This window comes from Neoarius graeffei, chromosome 21, assembly GCF_027579695.1.
Source record: "Neoarius graeffei isolate fNeoGra1 chromosome 21, fNeoGra1.pri, whole genome shotgun sequence".
NCBI lineage: Eukaryota > Metazoa > Chordata > Actinopteri > Siluriformes > Ariidae > Neoarius > Neoarius graeffei.
In genome coordinates, this window is record NC_083589.1 from 22936287 (window position 1) to 22958468 (window position 22182).

The 22182-nt window shown below is 43.1% G+C and overlaps 1 protein-coding gene across 1 annotated transcript in view; it reads left to right on the forward strand.

The window, feature by feature from the left end:
* Positions 1-18208, forward strand: part of si:ch73-352p4.8 (cystine/glutamate transporter) — a 37592-nt gene extending 19384 nt beyond the window's left edge. Inside the window, 11 exon segments of the mRNA XM_060903590.1 lie at positions 961-1087; positions 1484-1599; positions 3372-3497; positions 3606-3705; positions 6638-6682; positions 6771-6894; positions 7010-7113; positions 7194-7290; positions 10989-11138; positions 11332-11509; positions 18144-18208. Coding sequence (XP_060759573.1) covers positions 961-1087; positions 1484-1599; positions 3372-3497; positions 3606-3705; positions 6638-6682; positions 6771-6894; positions 7010-7113; positions 7194-7290; positions 10989-11138; positions 11332-11509; positions 18144-18208 — 1232 coding nt within the window.
* The last annotated feature ends 3974 nt before the right edge of the window (positions 18209-22182 follow it).

Below are 22182 nucleotides of genomic sequence, written 5' to 3' on the forward strand. Positions count from 1 at the left end.
AGGATGGTGTGCTGCTATATCCATGCCTTGAATCGAACAGGAAGCCCAGATCTATCAATCTTGTTTAACCAGGTCTCGAGGTCTCTGCAGGTCTTCTGAATGTAGTCAATCATGATCACTAATGGGAAGTTAAGATATCTCGGCCATGGCAAGATAAGAGACATTTTGAAAGTGTCAAGCCCTCTGAATTAATAATCTAAGTGAGTGTATGTAAATTTTTGACCCTGTATATATAATTTTGACCCGTGTTGATTTCACAAAACCTCCAAAAAAATTTAAACTTGTACACCAAATTCTAGTGCTTTTTCTTAATTAAAGACGTATGCTGTACAATCATTCTGCCAAGAACAGTTCAAAGAAATTACTGAGAGCCCAAATGACATTCATATCCAAGATGTCATTCAAGTCACTGTATGTAAACTTCTGACCACCACTGTATATTTCTATTTCAGTATACTTCAGCTTCACATTTTCTTTTTGGTCCTGTTAGCTTTATCTAGCACTGTTGCTCAGTTTATTCCATGTATTTTATTCAGTGCTATACTTTCCTTATTGCTCATATTCAGTACCTTATGATTAATTGTTCATCCGTACAGATGTCTACATCCCACTGTGTGGAGGTTTCCAGTAATTAGGCTTAATGAAATAAATGCTCCAAAGATCCAAACATAATCCGAGGTACAGTAGATTTTATTGAGGTAGTTTGTGATATGGCTTTCTCCCAGTATTCTGTGGAAATGCAATTGGAATGTTTCCTTTTTCTGATTAAAAAAATCTGACATGATCACCTCTGTTTGCTTTTCTCTGCATTTACTGTACAAAGCCTGCTGAAGCCACATGGACTGTTTTTTGTTCCAGAAAATTTTGTTTATTGTCAGATCTCAGGATGTGAGGAAAAAAATTTCTGTGTGGAAATGACTGACCCCCCTCCTATGTTGTCTTGTGTCTCCTTTAATCCAGGTGCCTTGTGTTATGCTGAGTTGGGAACAAGTTTCAAAAAGTCTGGTGGCAATTACATATATTTACTTGAGAGTCTTGGGCCACTTCCTGCTTTCCTGACGCTTTGGTCTGAGAATATTTTGATCAGGTCAGGTCTTGTCTGATTGCGTATTGAATCATAATGCCTTAACAAGCCTGTGAAGTGGCTCGAGAGCCGTGATTTGATTCTGGATGTTGTGAAAGAGGAAGTGTTGTGGAAGAGAGAAGGTGTTAAAGAACTTGAGTGATCTCCATAACAGACAACCGTATCCAAGATGCACTATTTATGAAAAACAACAACATCATGTTTTTGCTTTCATGGACATTTAAGAACAACACATTTTCAACAATGTTCATGCTACGTTAATGCCTTAATACAGACTCGGTGTTACTGGATGATATAAAAGTTGTTGTTGTTGGTGTGTGTGTGTCACTCCATCATCCCATATCACTTGGGAAAGTCAGGTCAGGGCTAAGTGTACTTCTGTTGCTCTTCTCTTTGCAGACCTGCATCGACTGCATATATTTCCCTGGCTTTTGGACAATATGTCTTAGAACCCTTCTTCATACCATGCCCAGCTCCTCCCCTGTTAGTCAGACTGACTGCTGTTCTTGGATTGAGTGAGTGAAATTTGTAAACAAGTTATTTTTCTACTACGCCAACATGTCATGGTACACGGTGATGCAGCATGTACGTAGCTTTGCAACTCCACAGTTATTCCCATATCCATGTGGGATTCCTCTGGTTTCCTCTTAATTCCTAAAAACATCTGAGTAGACAAATTGGCTATACTAAATTGCCCCAGGTGCGAATGTGTGTGTGCATGCATGGTACCAGGCTTGTAGTACTTAAGTCCAGGACTCAGACTCAAGTCTGACTCGTGACCTAATTTTAACGACTCATGACTTGACTTGGACTTGAGCACGGATGGCTCGGACTTGGACTCAGGCTCGTACATTAACTGCATTCGGACTCATAAATTGGAGACGAGGACTCAAATTTTTTCTTTATTTTTTGTAACATGACATAATAATTTGGCATAAGATATTTATGTCTGGGAGGCACGGTGGTGTAGTGGTTAGCGCTGTCGCCTCACAGCAAGAAGGTCCGGGTTCGAGCCCCGTGGCCGGCGAGGGCCTTTCTGTGCGGAGTTTGCATGTTCTCCCCGTGTCCGCGTGCGGGTTTCCTCCGGGTGCTCCGGTTTCCCCCACAGTCCAAAGACATGCAGGTTAGGCTAACTGGTGACTCTAAATTGACCGTAGGTGTGAGTGTGAATGGTTGTCTGTGTCTATGTGTCAGCCCTGTGATGACCTGGCGACTTGTCCAGGGTGTACCCTGCCTTTCGCCCGTAGTCAGCTGGGATAGGCTCCAGCTTGCCTGCGACCCTGTAGAAGGATAAAGCAGCTAGAGATAATGAGATGAGAGATGAGATGAGATATTTATGTCTACATTCATTTTTATACTAATTTTGTGCAAGAGAATACACATTCATGTCATGTTCAGGAACAAACTAACATTAATGGCGCTAAAATGCCTGGAGAGAATGCTCCTATGATTGTCTGCTTTGCTGACACAGACTTCTCGTGCAGTGGGAAAAAATGCACTGCTGTGTGTTCCATATGTAGAAGAACTATCGAGGAAACGATGGGGACAACCTTGAACTTCAATTGTCATTTGGTAAGACTCCATCCAGAGAAGGAAGTGACACGCTATATTCATTGTTCTGTTGATAGCAGGGCTTGCTTGCTGACCGATGAACTAGCTAGTGCTAACCATCTCTCATGTTATTTGCCCTGTTGATAGTGGGCGGGGCTTGCTGAGCGATGAACAAGCTTTAAATCTGGAACCTGTTAACTAAAATGGGGCAGTCAAGCAGTAACATTAGTCCAACACAGTATCAGAGATGGTTTCACATAAAGGCAGCAACAGCCACCATCAAACGGTGCAGTTGGAGTCTTGTTCTTGGACTTGACTCGGACTCAACTTGGATCAATAGTGGACTCAACTCGTACTCGACTTGAAATTTTCTTTAATGACTTGGACTTGACTCGAACTTGAACACTGGGGACTTGAGACTGGACTCAGACTCAAGGTTTAGTGACTCGACTACAGCACTGCATAGTACCATATAATGGACACGAGTCCCATATAGGATGTATCCCCACCTCACTCCCAGTGGTTTTCTGGGAGAAGCTCCAGATCCACCTCAACACTGACCAGTTTTTGAAGAGGAATAACATCTGTCCATCCATTATATAAACTGCTTATCCATCAGGGTTGTGGGGGAAGCTGAAGCCAATCTATCACAGCGCTAGAGGAAAAACATCTAACCCAGCAATATTACACTGATTTTAACTTGAACCATTTTGAAAATAATGTTCTGGTGTTTCAGCAATTTTGGTGGCAGTGAACTGCTGGAGTGTCTCGCTGGCCTCTCATACACAGGTCGTCATCTTGATCATGAAGCTCTGTGCTCTGATTCTGATCATTGTCCCAGGAATTATGGGCCTGGCTGAAGGTAGCAAAGATTTCCTATCAGCCTATGATTATTACAATTGTCTGATCGAGCCATAGTGAGCCAAAAGTTGGTCTAAAAAAATTGCTTTTACTCTATCTCCCTCTTCAGGACGAACTGAAAACTTCCAGAATGGTTTTAACTCAGAGCTTCTCACACTGACAAAACTGCCTTTCGCCTTCTACTCAGGACTTTATGCCTATTCTGGATGGTGGGTTATAACATTTTTTAAAAGAATATTAAGAAAATAAATCAGAATCACACCTCATTTTATATGACTCCAATTTCAAAAAAATTGTGACGCTGTGTACACTGTAAATAAAAACAGAATGTGATCATTTGCAAATCATGGAAACCCTATATTTCATTGAAAATACGTATCAAATGTTGAAACGGAAAAATGTTATTGTTTTTTGAAAAATATATGCTCATTTTGAATTTGATATCAGCAACACATTTCAAAAAAGTTGGGACAAGGGCATGTTTACCACTGTGCTGCATCACCTCTACTTTTAACAACACTCTGTAAACATTTGGGAACTGAAGAGACCAATTGCTGTACTTTTGAAAGAAAAATGTTGCCATGTGGCCATGGTGCTCAGCTGGAAATGGGTGGAGTGCCTACTCTGGGTCAGGGAGGAGCTGCTACCTAAAATGGAGGAGTTTAAGTATCTCAGGGTTTTGTTCATGAGTAAGGGTAAGGGGGAGCGGGAGTTGGACAGATGGATCAGGGCAGCGTCAGCAGTGATGCGGATGCTAAACCAGTCTGTTGTGGTAAAGAGAGAGCTGAGCCAAAAGGCAAAGCTCTCAATTTACTGATCCATCTACGTTCCCACTCTCATCTATGATCACGAGCTATGGGTAGTGACCGAAAGAATGAGATCGCAGATATAAGCGGTAGAAATGAGTTTTTTCCGCAGGGTGGCTGGGCTCTCCCTTAGAGACAGGGTGAGAAGCTTGGTCATTCAGGAGAGACTCAGAGTAGAACCACTACTCCTACACATTGAAAGGAGTCAGTTGATTTGGTTTGGGCACCTTGTTAGGATGCTCCCTGGACGCCTCCCAAGGGAGGTTTTCTGGGCATGCCCCACCAGAAGGAGACCCCAGGGCAGACCCAGGACACGCTGGAGAGATTACATCTTTCGGCTGGCCTGGGAACGCCTCGGTATTCCCTCCGAAGAGCTGGTGGAGGTGACCAGGGAGAGGGAAGTCTGGGCTGCTCTGCTTAGGCTGCTACCCCTGTGACCCAGATCCAGATAAGCGGTAGAAGATGGCTGGATGGATGTTGTCCCATTCTTCCCTGTTATACAATTTCAGTTGCTCAAAAGTTCAGGGTCTCCTTTGTCGCATTTTGTGCCTCATAATACGCCAAATGTTTTAAATGGGAGACAGGTCTGGACTGCAGGCAGGCCAGTTTTGCACCCAGACTCTTTTACTATGGGGTCATACAGTTTTAATATGTGCAGGAAGTGGTTTGGCATTGTCTTGCTGAAAGAAGGAAGGCCTTCCCTGAAAAAGATTTTGTCTGTATGGCAGTATATTGCTCTGAAATGTGTATATATCATTCAGCATTAATGATGCCTTCCCAGATGCAAAAGCTACCCATGTCATGTGTACTAATGCCCTCTCATACCATCACAGATGCTGGCTTTTGAACTGTGCCCGGATAACAAGCTGGATGGTCCCTCTCCTCTTTAACCTGGAGGACGTGGTGTCCATGATTTCTAAAAAGAATTTCTAAGTTTGATTCATCAGACCTCAGGACAATTTTCCACTTCACCTCAGTCCATCATAAAAGAGCTTGGACCCAGAGAAGGTGGCGGTGTTTCTGGATATTGTTTATATCTGGTTTTAACTTGCATTTGTGGATGCAGTAATAAACCATTTTCACAGCCAATGGTTTTCTGAAGTGTTCCTGAGCCCATAGAGTGGTTTCCACTAAAGACATATGTCTGCTTTTAATGCAGTATCACTTGAGGGCCTGAAGATCGCAGGCATCCAATGTCAGTTTTCAGCCTTGTCTCTTGCAGACAGAGATTTCTCCAGATTCTCTGAATCTTTTAATGATATTATGTACCATAGATGATGTGATCCCCCAAATTCTTTACAATTTTAAATTGAGGAACATTATTCTTAAATTGTTGCACAGTTTGCCCATACAGTCTTTCACAGAGCACTGAACCCATCCCCATCTTTACTTCTGAGAGACTTCGCCTCTCTGGGATGCTCTTTTTATACCCAATCATGTTACTGACCTGTTGCAAAATCTCATCTCATTATCTCTAGCTGCTTTATCCTGTTCTACAGGGTCGCAGGCAAGCTGGAGCCTATCCCAGCTGACTACGGGCGAAAGGCGGGGTACACCCTGGACAAGTCGCCAGGTCATCACAGGGCTGACACATAGACACAGACAACCATTCACACCTATGGTCAATTTAGAGTCACCAGTTAACCTAACCTGCATGTCTTTGGACTGTGGGGGAAACTGGAGCACCCGGAGGAAACCCACGCGGACACGGGGAGAACATGCAAACTCCGCACAGAAAGGCCCTTGCCGGCCATGGGGCTCGAACTTGGACCTTCTTGCTGTGAGGCGACAGTGCTAACCACTACACCAGCGTGCCACCACCTGTTACAAAATAACCAAATTAATTTTTTTAGCATGACAACTTTTTCAGTCTTTTGTTGCCCCGTCCCAACTTTTCTGAAACGTGTTGCTGACATCAAATTCAAAATGAGCATATATTTTTCAAAAGACAATAACATTTCTCAGTTTCAACATTTGATATGTTTTTGTACTATTTCCAGTGAACTATAGGATTTCTGTGATTTGCAAATCTTCACATTCTGTTTTTATTTATTTTACCCAGTGTCCCAACTTTTTTGGAATTGGGGTTGTAGATGGCCCATTTGAGAAATGAAATGTTGTAAGAAATCTGGGTGCTCTGTTGATTCTTGAGTGCCTGTGTGTTGCTGTCATTAGTAAAGCCATAAGATCCAACAAATCCAAAAAAAATCCAACTAAAAGCCCACATTTTTTGCATTTCTCTCAGTATAAGAACCGGCAGGCCATCATGTGTATGAGATCTATCCAGGTGTATCTACACAGTGCACTGTGAGACCTTGTTTGCCTTTGCTTTCAGGTTTACATTAAACTTCATTACAGAGGAGGTTATCAATCCAAAAAGGTCTGTACAACTGGAAGGATCTGATTGCATTATTACATCAATTCTTACCTTTGTAGTTGTACTTATACTTGTTTCTTGTATTAATCAGAAACATTCCACTGGCCATCATTTTGTCCATGGTCACTGTGACTATATTATACATGCTGGTAAATGGAGCATATTATACTATGATGACTGAAGATGAGCTGCTGATATCTGATGCTGTAGCAGTGGTCAGTATGAAGGGAATTTCCTGGATATGTTTGAAATGTGCAGTGCCAATTTTTTTTTTTTAATTGGGAGAGGGCTAATCATTCTCTGTTAATTTCTTTTCTCTATGGCACACAGACTTTTGCCAACAAAGTCCTGCCCAGGATGGCATTCCTGGTGCCTTTATTGGTGGCCATGTCTTGTCTTGGGACCATGAATGGGGGAATCTTTTCAGCATCAAGGTATAAAGTCAGTTAGAAGTAAATGTAAATGCTACTACATCCTGTTGCTTAATCAGTTTCCACAATGTGTGTGTATGTAGAATGTTACTTGTGGCAGCCAGAGAGGGACAATGGCCAGCTCTGTTTTCCATGATGGACATACAACGAAGGACCCCAACGCCTTCTCTATTATTTCTGGTAATGTACTGTAATGTATTATTGGCTACTCCTGTTGAGTAAAATACATGTGGATGCTCATTTTACTGCCATTCATTCATTCATTCATTCTTGATCATCCATTCATTTTATACCTCAGTGCTATTGAATGCTCAATTCTGATTGGTCAGAAAGTCCATTCTCTACAACACTCATTTGACTACATGATCACTTACTATAGGAACAATTTATTTGGAGGACTGCTTCTTCTTCTTCCAGCTGCTCCCATTAGGGGTCGCCACAGTGCATCATCCTTTCCAATCTAAGAGCCGCATATTTGAGTTGGCGTAGGTTTTACACCAGGTGCCCATCCTGATGCAACCTTCCAGCATTGAGTTGAGTCATTAAACCTCAAGTCCAAGTCCAGTCTCGAGTCCCCAAGCCCAAGTCATTAAAGAAAATTCCAAGTCGAGGCCACTGTTGATCCGAGTCAAGTCCGACACAAATGATACAGCTGTCACACACGCACACTCTCTAAAACACTTTGATAGCCTGAAATCCAAGCTTCACAATTGAAGTTCGAGGTTGTTCCCGTCATCTCCTCGATAGTTCTTCGACATATGGAACACATAGCAGTGCATTTTTTCCCACTGCACGAGAAGTCTGTATAAGCAAAGCAGACAATCCTAGGGGCGTTCTCTCCAGGCATTTTAGCACCATTAACGTTAGTTTGTTCCTGAACAGGTGAATGTGTATTCTCTTGCACAAAATTAGCATAAAAATTAATGTAGATATAAATATCTTATACCAAATTATTATGGCATGTTACAAAAAATAAATAAAAAAATTCAGGTCCTCGTCTCCAATTTACAAGTCCGAATGCAGTTAATGTCCGAGTCATCAGTGCTCAGGTCCAAGTCAAGTCATGAGTCTTTAAAATTAGAGCACGAGTTGGACTCGAGCACTACAAGCCTGCAACCTTCTCCAGTCTGTCCAGGCTTGGGATTAAGTATGCTCTGACTTGTGCAACTCCAGTGGCTGGGTATTTGTCTTTGAACTGTGGTAGGAACCTGGAGCACCCAGATGAAACCCATGCAGACACGGGGCGAACATGCAAAATCCACACAGAAAGGCCCCTGTCAGCCATCAGGTTCAAACCCAGAACCTTCTTTAACAACTTGTATGGAGGACACACAACATAATTCACACCACAGACTTAAAAAAGTGCATAATTGTTGATATGTTTGTTTTTTGTTTGTTTGTTTTTTAGGAGACTTTATTGAGCGTTTTTGGAAGGAGTCTCCTGTGTCAGAGCTTTGTAAAGATCAGAGATAAAGCTGTACATTTCCCTAAATGGGACACTTTTTGACTTAATAACTGAAAGACCCAGGGGCGTGTTTAGCCTATTTTTGGGGGTGCTCAAGCACCCCCAAAAACGAGCTCAGCACCCCCTAGCTCAGCACCCTCAAAAACACTGCTTTTGGACGTAATTTTCAGAAATAAGTGCCCTTGCGCACTGCGTAATGAATGTGTGCGCGGGCGTGTGTGTGTTCTTGAATTCACCTGTTACGTGATAGTTCTATGACCAGTAAAATACCTCTCCTCCTTGCGTCCCCTCTGATTGGGTTGCCTGTCCACACGAGTGCTTGCTACGACATGGTGTTTTTTTTAACTGGATTCCATGCCGATGAGGAACTCGAAGTAGCACCTGAGTATTACTGGCATAGCGAGATGTGAAGGTACAGACTGGAGTTACAATTGTTAAACACTACACAATAATATGCATAATGCAATATTGATGTTCCCTGGTCTATGAACAGAATGATAAAAACGGCATTTATCATACATATCGAGATACTTTTGTGCAGAGCTGTACAAGTGCTACGGTGCTAGACCACTGTGTGTTAGTCAATTTTATTTAATGTAACATAGCGTTTACTAATGTAAACTAATGTAAAATCATAATAATACACACTATTATTACACAATACACAATAACGCATTAATTAACAATTACCACCGTTCAAAATGAATAGCTCCAACATTACAAATGCAGTAGTAGGTCTTGTTTAGTTAAAAATATAACGTAAATATTTGTGTCAGTGGTTGTAAATGTGTAGATATCATAGTTTATTGGGTCAATGTCTGTTAAAACATTGCATAAGTCTAGTCTTGTCTAGTCTAAATGCGGAATAAACGTGGAAAGTCTGTCGTTCAAGCCAGGTGCCTCTGTCAGCTCTGGGGGCTAAGCACCCCCAAAGATCAGATGCTAGAATCGCCCCTGGAAAGACCTAAACATGCAGTGCTTTACCAATGATTACAATGTTTAATTAATTAACGACCTGCACATTTTAATAATCTCATCTCATTATCTCTAGCCGCTTTATCCTTCTACAGGATCGCAGGCAAGCTGGAGCCTATCCCAGCTGACTACGGGCGAAAGGCGGGGTACACCCTGGACAAGTCGCCAGGTCATCACAGGGCTGACACATAGACACAAACAACCATTCACACTCACATTCACACCTACGGTCAATTTAGAGTCACCAGTTAACCTAACCTGCATGTCTTTGGACTGTGGGGGAAACCGGAGCACCCGGAGGAAACCCACGCGGACACGGGGAGAACATGCAAACTCCACACAGAAAGGCCCTCGCCGGCCCCGGGGCTCGAACCCAGGACCTTCTTGCTGTGAGGCGACAGCGCTAACCACTACACCACCGTGCCGCCCATTTTAATAATTTGTAGTTATATTCAATGTGGTGGAACATCCAAGAGACAAGTTAATTCCTGTTCTCAGTTACTTTACACAGAAAATTAGTTGTAATTGTTATTGTAAGAATTATTACGATATTTTTATTATTAGTCTTATAAATATTATACAAGGGCGGCACGGTGGTGTAGTGGTTAGCGCTGTCTCCTCACAGCAAGTAGGTCTGGATTCGAGCCCCGTGGCCGGCGAGGGCCTTTCTGTGCGGAGTTTGCATGTTCTCCCCGTGTCCGCGTGGGTTTCCTCCGGGTGCTCCGGTTTCCCCCACAGTCCAAAGACATGCAGGTTAGGTTAACTGGTGACTCTAAATTGACCATAGGTGTGAATGGTTGTGTGTCTATGTGTCAGCCCTGTGATGACCTGGCAACTTGTCCAGGGTGTACCCCTCCTTTCGCCCATAGTCAGCTGGGATAGGCTCCAGCTTTTCTGCGACCCTGTAGAAGGATAAAGCGGCTAGAGATAATTAGATGAGATGAGATGAAATATTATACAGAGCGTCTGCTGTACAAGTCCCTGTGTCGGAGCCGTTCCTACAAAAACAAAAGTATTCGAACAAGCACATTACAGTATGTGCACAGTAGCTATGCTGTTATACCAAAATACTGCACAGCTTCTGACCAGACATGAGTATTTACCCACAGTGTGGTGAAGCCGTTATAACGTAATATTTCATTTCACAAACAGTGCACAAAATTTAACATAACAATAAAAAAGTGATGCATATGTGTCATTCTTTGCAAGTTTTCAAAAATTTTTTAATCATTTTCAAACTGATGTGATGTAAGAGGAATAAAACATTTCCTGACATGCAGTTACAGGAAAATAATCAACTTCGTGGTAGTAATAGTAATTCTACTTGACGTTAGGCTACGTCACGCAAACCCATGATGGATTATTTTCCTATAACGGCACGTCCTGTTGTGTTTTATCCCTTCTTTATCATTGATTGTCTCAGTTGTTATTGTTACAGTCCCCGCTAATGATTATCATGGTGGCAAAAGGAGAACTTGATCAGCTGATCAACTTTGCTTCCTTCTCACACTGGTTCTTCCTTGCCTTGGTTACACTGGGCCTTCTCATCCATCGCTATCGATTCCCAGACCATCCAAGAGCATTTAAGGTTTATAGCTGTAATTAACTACTTATTTATCAGGCCACCTCTCAATCTTGTTTAAATAAATAAATAAAATAAAAGATTTATGCCATCTATGCTACCAAGTAAGGCAACATCCAAATACGGTTAGATTTATTTGGATTGATTTGATTTTGCAATTTTTTTCTAATTTGTTCATTTATTTATTTTTTGAGCCTAGGTTCCTTTGGTGGTTCCTGTGATCTTCATAGTGGTGTGTTTCTTTATCGCGGGTCTGTCTCTATATTCAGACCCCTGGAACATAGGTTGCAGTTTGGCTGTTACTCTCACTGGAATCCCAGTGTACTACCTGACCATAAAGCACTCCTATGTACCCACCCATTGGACAAAAGCCTTTGGTGAGTTTCTCAGCCAAATGTAAGCCATCATTGCTCTTCAAGTCGAGTCAAGTTTATTTGTATAACACTTTTAACAATAAACATTGTCGCAAAGCAGCTTTACAGAATTTGAACGACTTTAAACATGAGCTAATTTTATCCCTAATCTATCCCCAATGAGCAAGCCTGTGGCGATGATGGCAAGGAAAAACTCCCTCAGACGACATGAGGAAGAAACCTCGAGAGGAACCAGACTCAAAAGGGAACCCATCCTCATTTGGGCAACAACAGACAGCATGACTATAACATTAACAGTTTTAACATAAAGTCAGTTTCGTTGATGTTGTAAACTCTTCATTGATGGAAAATTGAGTGCAAAACTGTTCATGACAACTGCAGTCCTAAAGTTAGCAAGTCAACTGTAGTCCTCAGCCATAAAAGCATGACTGTAAGAGTCCAGAGCGTCCTCCAAGTGTGACTTTCAACTGTCCTCATGGGGCCGTCCTCCACAGGAGCGATGCAATGAGACTGCAACCAGACACAGGGCACTAGGATGGATCAAGCAGGTCTGAGGAGCAGAAGAGGTCAGCATCTCGATCCCAGGACCGACATGTAACTCAGAGGGACAGATTTTGGGGGGGGAGAGGGAGAGAAAACACAGGTTGTTAGGTATGCCTAATGTCACCTGAATAAGTGTAGGCAACAGGTGTCAATGCCTAAAAATAACACAAGTATTAAGTCTGTGTGGTAGGCTCGCAGAGACAAGAGTCCTGACATCAGGCATAATACACAACAATGGCATGTTAATATGGTTAAAAAATATCATGACCTGCTCTGGCTGGATGCTTGATTGGGTGATGGGAGCACACTCCTCAGCAGTGAGACAGTTGGAATTATAGATCAGAGTGAGTGCAGGCAGATGTAGATGGGACCCTTAGGGCTGGCCAAGACAATTCAGTTACATTTCACCGGGTCTGGGACATGCGACAGAATGTCTGACGGCCGATTCCCTGCAGGCTACGAGAGCCAGTCGAGGTCTCCACCCTCTCCACCAAAAGATTTCCTGTTGACTCCATGTAACTCAGAGGGACAGATTTGGGGGGAGGGGGGGAGAGAGAGAGGGAGAGAAAACACAGGTTGTTAGGTATGCCCAATGTCACCTGAATAAGTAGGAACAGTATTCATTTTGCACTGAGTACAAGCAGGGACTCCGGCAACTGTCTATGACAGCATAACTAAAAGGGGAGAGCTAGAAGGTAACACAGGCATGAGGGAGCCCCAGGACATAAAGCAGCAGCCACTACACTGTCAACAAACTCGAGTGAGCAAGCGAGTGGGGACTGACAGCATCCATACATCCCAGTTTACCAAAACACTCTATGTCTGAGGACCCTCCAGATCTACTCCTTTACCTCATAAACACCATTAACAAAAGGCTTGACTAAACAGATATGTTTTCAGCCTAGACTTAAACGCTGAGACTGTCTGATTCCCGAACATTACTTGGAAGGCTGTTCCATAACTGTGGGGCTTTGTAAGAAAAGGCTCTGCCCCTTGATGTAGCCTTCACGATACGAGGTACCAGCAGATAGCCTGCACCTTTTGATCTAAGTAGGCGTGGCGGGTCATAGAGGAGCAGAAGTTCACTCAGGTACTGTGGTGCGAGACCATTCAGTGCTTTAAAGGTCAATAGTAGTATTTTATAATCAATACAAAATTTGATTGGGAGCCAATACAGTGTGGATAAGACAGGGGTGATGTGGTCATATTTTCTAGTTCTAGTAAGGACTCTTGCTGCTGCATTTTGAACTAGCTGGAGCTTGTTTATGCACTTATTGGAGCATCCAGACAGTAAAGCATTACAGTAATGCAACCTGGAGGTAACGAAAGCATGAACTAGTTTTTCCGCGTCATGTAGTGATATTAAATTTCTTATCTTAGCAATATTTCTGAGATGAAAGAAAGCTATCCGGGTAATGTTATCAATGTGAGTTTCGAATGAAAGACTGGGGTCAAGAATCACCCCGAGGTCTTTTACTGCTGCACGTGAAGAGTTACTGTATAATCAGAAAACTTCTCATCTCATCTCATTATCTCTAGCCACTTTATCCTGTTCTACAGGGTCGCAGGCAAGCTGGAGCCTATCCCAGCTGACTACGGGCGAAAGGCGGGGTACACCCTGGACAAGTCGCCAGGTCATCACAGGGCTGACACATAGACACAGACAACCATTCACACTCACATTCACACCTACGGTCAATTTGGAGTCACCAGTTAACCTAACCTGCATGTCTTTGGACTGTGGGGGAAACCGGAGCACCCAGAGGAAACCCACATGGACACGGGGAGAACATGCAAACTCCGCACAGAAAGGCCCTCGCCGGCCACGGGGCTCGAACCCGGACCTTCTTGCTGTGAGGCGACAGCGCTAACCACTACACCACTGTGCCGCCCCATCAGAAACCTTACTTCTAGCTATATGTGTTCCTAGTACAAGTACTTCAGTCTTGTCAGAGTTAAGCAGAAGGAAATTAATAAGTATCCAGTGTCTAATGTCCTTAACACATTCCTCAATTCTATTAAACTGGTGTCTCTCATCAGGTTTTGCAGAAACATACAACTGTGTGTCATCAGCATAACAGTGGAAACTAATACAATGTTTACGAATAATGTCACCCAGAGGTAACATATATAAAGAAAAAAGCAGTGGACCCAAGACAGAACCTTGTAGAACACCAAACTTTACCTCAGTACATCTAGAAATATCACCATTTATATCAACATACTGATAACGATCAGTTAAATAAGAGCTGAGCCAGGAGAGGGCTGTTCCCTTAACTCCCACAACATTTTCTAGTCTATCCAGAAGAATGGAATGATCAATGGTATCAAATGCTGCACTAAGGTCAAGCAACACAAGTAGCGAGACACAGCCCTGATCAGACGCCAACAGTAGGTCGTTTACTACTTTAACCAGAGCTGTCTCTGTGCTATGATTAGGTCTAAATCCTGACTGATACATTTCATGGATGTTATTCTTATGTAAATATGAGCATAACTGCTGTGCCACAACTTTTTCAAGGATCTTGGAGATAAAGGGGAGGTTTGATATTGGCCTATAATTGGACAGCTGACAGGGATCAAGGTCAGGTTTTTTAATCAGGGGTTTGATAACTGCTAGTTTAACCCTTTGGTGACTGACCCCTTGAACATGGTTCCTCCAGGAACGATGACGTTTCAGTCGTCAAGACAACGGAAAAACTAAAATACAAGAGCATTTTGTTTTGTGCACAAGAGCATTGTGACGTATCTTTCTGTTTTTGTATTTTAGTTCTTCTGTTGTCTTGACAACTGAAAAGTCATAGTTCCTGGAGGAACCATTTTCAAGGGGTCAGTCACCAAATTAAAGGATTTGGGTACATAGCCAATTGTGAGAGAAAAATTTATTATTTTTAGAAGCGGTTCAATTACTTCAGGTATTATCTGTTTAAATTGCTCTTCATCTCCATCCATCCATCCATCATCTGTAGCCGCTTATCCTGTACAGGGTCACAGGCAAGCTGGAGCCTATCTCAGCTGACTATGGACAAGAGGCGGGATACACCCTGGACAAGTCACCAGATCATTGCAGGGCTGACACATGGAGACAAACAACCATTCACACTCACATTCACACCTACGGTCAATTTAGAGCCACCAATTAGCCTAACCTGCATGTCTTTGGACTGTGGGGGAAACCGGAGCACCTGGATGAAACCCACGCAGACATGGGGAGAACATGCAAAATCCACACAGAAAGGCCCTTGTGGGCCACTGGGCTCAAACCCAGGAGATGGCTGTGAGGCAATAGTGCTAACCACTCCACCACCATGCCGCCCTCTTCATCCCCAGTAAACACTTTATCCTGGTTAAGGTTACAGTGGACGCTGAGTCTGTCCTGGAAAAACACCCCAGCTGGGACACCTGTCAATCACAGGGCACCTTCCACATCTTCTTCTCATATGTCAGCCATAGTTGACTGTTTTACTGCAGATTTGTTAGCGAGCTCAGAAGAGCTACCCAGAGTGAACATCCAGGACATAGAGCAGTTCCCACCCAACCATTCTCTCTCTCTCTCTCTCTCTCTCTCTCTCTCTCTCTCACACACACACACACACACACCTAAAGGCAATTTAGAGTAGCGAGGCTACCCTAACTGCATGTCTTTGGACTGTGGGAGGAAACCCACACAGACACAGGGAGAACATGCAAACCCCACACAGAAAGGCTCATGTTGGCCATGAGGCTCAAACCCAGAGTGCTAACCACTGCACCTCTGTGCCACCCATTACCTTCTGCATGCTCTTCTGAAATTGGTGTCCATTTTATAAACCTGATACAGTATGATTCAAACTCAAAGTCCTTTCCATACCATAAGGCATAGTCTTTGGCCTCTCATCTATTACATAGCTAGGGTTACAGTGGGGGGCTAGTCCTCTGGTAACCACAAGAGTTTGACTCCCTACTCACATCTATATTATGGCCTCGTCAGATGGCAGTAGGTGCCAGTTTTATGATGGTCTTTATCATGATACTATTATCATTACCTTTTAAACTAGTGTTTACTAGCAATGTAACTGTAACCGGGAGAGCGTGGATGGGGACGGAACCATGGTGAGTGGTGAAGCGTTCTCCCGGTCCTATTTAAGCACCGGACTTATGGCGTCTCCAGGGCTGTAGCCGGTGGTTGTGGATCTGGAGAGCTGTGAATAGTTGGCTGTGCCTTCATGCTGTCCGTTTAAGCTCATTGTGAGCTGCGCTGCTCCGTTACGGTTGCCGTGGTGGACTTCATGAGCTTCATGCGGTTACAACAGACTCGGGCGTTGCGTAAAGGCCAATTTATGCTGACAACCCAGTCCTCGCAGAAGGTGTCACAGACAGCGTCTGCGCAGCCCCCCCACCTTCGCAGATGCTCTGCGCGCACCTCCCAAAAATTGTGACCACCGCAGAAGCCTCGCAGACAGCGTCGCAGACAAGAGGGCTCTGATTGGTCCACTCTACATCCGCTGTACACGCACTTCCGCTTCCCTACTTTCCCGGTTTGGTTTGTTTTCACTACCGCCATTTTTAAAAACACGAGCGAAGATGGAGCAGCACGAAGAGCGGTTGATCAAGGAAGTGAGGAAGTACGTACATCTATACGACTCCAGTTCTAGTCATTATAAGTAACCGGAGGATAAACACTCCACTAACCACACCCACCAACTACTCCTAGCGATTTCACGACTTCGTGCCCCCTTGCGTTGTGGCGGTGAATAACATCGCGCATGCCTATTACTCCCCGCTCAACGATAAATTACAACTGTCTGCGAAAAGCTATCTGCGAAAGCCTTGTCGCAAGAGCATGCAGAGGCCCTAAGTCCCGCTGATCGTTGTGAATGTGGAGGCAGTACTGTTGTTTCGCTTGCCGTGTGTGCAGCTATTTACTCCTGCCACGCCATTGTCTTGTGGAAACTCGGAAACGTGGTGTGTAGCCATGCAAGAGATTGTGAAATGCGGTGCATCCAATATTTAATTGGCAAGCAGCACGACCAGCTCCAACCAGAGGTCTAACCCCAACAACCACTGCCGTTTTGCCTGGAGTGAGTGATTGCAGTTACTGTTTGTTTGCCGTGGTCCCTTGTCACTTCTTGTTCGTCACAGCTCCCAGTTTGGTGTGAGAGACCTGTGCTACCGTGGAGCTGAAACCTGTGTGAATGTGTGTGTATGTGTAACCGTTGTTTTGTGTTGTCTTGAGTTTGTGTTTTTGTTTGCTTTAGTCCTATGTGCCTGTTGCATAGTGTTGTCTTATTTCGCGTTGCTTGAATGTTTGTTTTGTTTTTTTGTTTTGTGTGTTTTGCTTTGCATCTTTACCATTGTCCGTGTAAGTTTATTTTGTCCTGTATGTTCATGCTTATTTTGGGTTCTTTTCAGCAAGCAATCTAGCTACTTTAGTAGTGTAACTTGGGACTGTCCTTCCCCTTCCTCTAGCTCTCCTCCACCTGGCTCCCATGTGGAGTGATTAGGCTTATAGAGTGCAGACGTAAACCTTTCTTTTTCCCTTCTGTGTGTATTTGATTTTCTTTATTGTAGTGTGTAGAATCCTAAGTTTGTAGTGTTATTGTCTTTAACGTGCTTTCCCTTTTCTATTTGCAGTGTAGGTTGTAGTGAATTTCGGTGTGGTGTGCACTGGTGGCGGTTTCCTGTCTAGTCTGCCTATATAGCTTCTTCTTCTCTAGGTTTATAGTAAGGGTGGTGGGTGAGTGTGAGGGAGGTAAGGGACGTCCCCCTTTTTAATCAAATTGCCATTTGGTGCTGATTTTAATGAATTCATGGTTAATTATTTATATTTTTTCAGTTTGTGCGTTTGCCTTGTGCCTCCATTTATAATTACTTTGTGAATAAATAAAGATATTTTGTATTGGTATTTTCCTGTTTATGTCTTTTATTATTCTAGAGTATTCCTGCACATACGAATCTGTGAAGTTCTTGGTGTTCTAGTGGTGTTAGAGTGTTCTAGTCTTGGGGTAGCGTCCCCAAGTGGCGTAGTCGGAAAACTATTGTATCTGCCACTGGTTACATAACCATCAGTTTGATCCAAAACACTCATGTTTGTTTCTTCTCTTGCTCTGTTCAGATTACTGCAGTAAACAACTTCAGATCTTGTTGAAGGTGGTACAGCAAGAGATTCAGACCTACTGAAGGACAGCAAAAGGGGCATTAAACACTTCAACGCCATCATCTGCATTAAGACCCAACAAAATGATCAACAAACCATCCAACAACCTTTCAACTGACTGCTATGAACAAGCTGATCAACTGATTCTCTACAAGATGTGAACCAATGTTTAGAGTAATAATAGAGTAACAGGAGTAGAGCAAGTACCCTGACAAAGTACCTGTAGAGTCTGTATAGACCGGAGCCCACAGTGTGTATCAGTAGCAGCTGTGGTGATTTGTATTCATGTAATTACGAGCAAATGCAAATATTAACCATGGAATGTTAACCAGCAATCACTATGCATTTAAATATGGCACTAGTGTCAATTTAATTTAAATTTAATGGAGAGTAATTTGATCAAAAATGGACTGAAACAGAAATGTAGCTCTACACAAGTCCTTGGACTTCACCTTTCGGTCTTCTGATAAGTAATGCAACGTCTTTAATAGCCAAATAATAGTGACAGCATGACTTTTACATACACAATATGGGCTTTCAGTTAAGCTACAGTACTAGTCAAAAGTTTGTATACCCCACACATTCATGTCCAGGTTTTTCTGTATTTTGAGCATTCTATATTTTAGAACAATACTGAAGACATCAAAACTATGAAATAAGATATGGAACATATATGGAATTATGTGGTAAACAAAAAAGTGTTTTTTAAAAAAGTCTCATATTTTAGATCCTTCAAAGTATCCAGCATTTACCTTGATGACACTTTGCACACTACTGGCATTATCTTAACCGGCTTCAGCAGCATGATGGTGTAGTGGTTAGTAATGTCGCCTCACAGTAAGCAGGTTCTGGGTTTGAGCCCAGTAGCCAACATGGGCCTTTCTGTGTGGAATTTGCATGTTCTCCCCATGTCTTTGTGGGTTTCCTCCAGGTGCTCCAGTTTCCCCCAAAGACATGCAGGTTAGGCTAATGGATGGCTCTAAATTGACCGTAGGTGTGAATGTGAGGCTACGTTTACATTACGTCGAATCAGCGGATCATCAGATTAACGTTCTTAAAACGATTCGCGTTTACACTAAAACCGTTAGCCGTGCACACAGCAACACCAATACGCGGATACGCTCGGCTCCGCAGGCATCCTGCGCTCCAAATCACTCCGCCCTGAACAGCGAGTGCCCTCTGGAGGGTGCGCACTCCGGCCCTGCGCAGCTCACACAGCGCGCGAGTGAAGTGAACAAGCCACGATTCGGGACTGAGCCGCTGTGTGTGAGATCCCAGCGCATATCACTTATTACTTGCAAGTGGAAGGATGGCAAGCCTAAAGACAATCATAACTACACAATGGGCAGTATTTGCATCAGTATTTGCAGTATTTTCATACTTTTATACTCTTTAATGAAAGGTGATACAAGGCGGAAGTCTGCGCCATTTTTCAGCAGTCGCGTCACATGACCAACGCCAGCGAATCAGGAAGGTGGATGTCACAGTGACGTTGTCCAATGAGACGCCAGCTAGAGCTCAGCACAGCGTATTCGCGTATTCTCAATGTTTACACAGCACCGGAGCTGATACGATCTAGATTGAATACGTGGACGCTGGCGGATTCCCGTTTCCCCGCTTTTTCAGGGGGGTTAATGTAAACGGACAGTGCATCCGCGAAGAAAACGAGACAGATACGGTCTAGTGTAAACGTAGCCTGAGTGTGAATGGTTGTTTGTCTTTGTGTCAGCCTTGCAATGATCTGACGACTTGTCCAGGGTGTACCCCATGTCTCGCCCATAGTCAGCTGGGATAGGCTCCAGCTTGTCTGTGACCCTGCACAGAATAAGCGGTTATGGATGATGGATGGATGGATTAACCAGCTTCATGAGGTAGTCACCTGGAATGCTTTTCAATTAACAGCTGTGCATTGTCAAAAGTTAATGAGTGGACAAGTTTCTTGCCTTTTTAATGCATTTGAGATCAAATAGTAAATAATAAAAATACAGTAAATAGCCCTATTCCACACCACAACTGTAGTACTCCATATTTTGTCAAGAATCTCTCAACTAAGTAAAGAGAAACGACATCCATCATTACTTTAAGACATGAAGTGCCTTTTAATTCATAAAAATAAAGAAAAAACCATCAACTTAGAAGGTGTGTCCAAACTTTTGACTGGTCCTGTACGTCCAGCCTCGTTAATCAATCTTTTAGTAACATTGTGTACAACCCCGATTTCCAAAAAAGTTGGGACAAAGTGCAAATTGTAAATAAAAATGGAATGCAATAATTTACAAATCTAAAAAACTGATATTGTATTCACAATAGAACATAGACAACATATCAAATGTCAAAAGTGAGACATTTTGAAATTTCATGCCAAATATTGGCTCATTTGAAATTTCATGACAGCAACACATCTCAAAAAAGTTGGGACAGGGGCAATAAGAGGCTGGAAAAGTTAAAGGTACAAAAAAGGAACAGCTGGAGGAACAAATTGCAACTCATTAGGTCAATTGGCAATAGGTCATTAACATGACTGGGTATAAAAAGAGCATCTTGGAGTGGCAGCGGCTCTCAGAAGTAAAGATGGGAAGAGGATCTCCAATCCCCCTAATTCTGAGCCGACAAATAGTGGAGCAATATCAGAAAGGAGTTCGACAGTGTAAAATTGCAGAGTTTGAACATATCATCATCTACAGTGCATAATATCATCAAAAGATTCAGAGAATCTGGAAGAATCTCTGTGCGTAAGGGTCAAGGCCGGAAAACTATACTGGGTGCCCGTGATCTTTGGGCCCTTAGACGGCATTGCATCACATACAGGCATGCTTCTGTATTGGAAATCACAAAATGGGCTCAGGAATATTTCCAGAGAACATTATCTGTGAACACAATTCACTGTGCCATGCGCCATTGCCAGCTAAAGCTCTATAGTTCAAAGAAGAAGCCATATCTTTTTTTTTTTGGCCTTTTTTCACCTTTATTGGATAGGACAGTGTAGAGACAGGACAGGAAATGAGCGGGAGAGAGAGACAGGGAGGGATCAGGAAATGACCTCAGGTTGGAATCGAACCCAGGTCCCCGGACTTATGGTATGGCGCCTTAGCCACCTGAGCCATGACGCCCCCGAGAAGTCATATCTAAACACGATCCAGAAGCACAGACGTCTTCTCTGGGCCAAGGCTCATTTAAGATGGACTGTGGTAAAGTAGAAAACTGTTCTGCGGTCAGACGAATCAAAATTTGAAGTTCTTTATGGAAATCAGGGACGCCGTGTCATTCGGACTAAAGAGGAGAAGGACGACCCAAGTTGTTATCAGCGCTCAGTTCAGAAGCCTGCATCTCTGATGGTATGGGGTTGCATTAGTGCATGTAGCATGGGCAGCTTACACATCTGGAAAGACACCATCAATGCTGAAAGGTATATCCAGGTTCTAGAGCAACATATGCTCCCATCCAGACGACGTCTCTTTCAGGGAAGACCTTGCATTTTCCAACATGACAATGCCAAACCACATACTGCATCAATTACAGCATCATGGCTGCATAGAAGAAGGGTCCGGGTACTGAACTGGCCAGCCTGCAGTCCAGATCTTTCACCCATAGAAAACATTCGGTGCATCATAAAATGGAAGATAGGACAAAAAAGACCTAAGACAGTTGAGCAACTAGAATCCTACATTAGACAAGAATGGGTTAACATTCCTATCCCTAAACTTGAGCAACTTGTCTCCTCAGTCCCCAGACGTTTACAGACTGTTGTAAAGAGAAAAGGGGATGTCTCACAGTGGTAAACATGGACTTGTCCCAACTTTTTTGAGATGTGTTGTTGTCATGAAATTTAAAATCACCTAATTTTTCTCTTTAAGTGATATATTTTCTCAGTTTAAACATTTGATATGTCATCTATGTTCTATTCTGAATAAAATATGGAATTTTGAAACTTCCACATCATTGCATTCCATTTTTATTTACAATTTGTACTCTGTCCCAACTTTTTTGGAATCAGGGT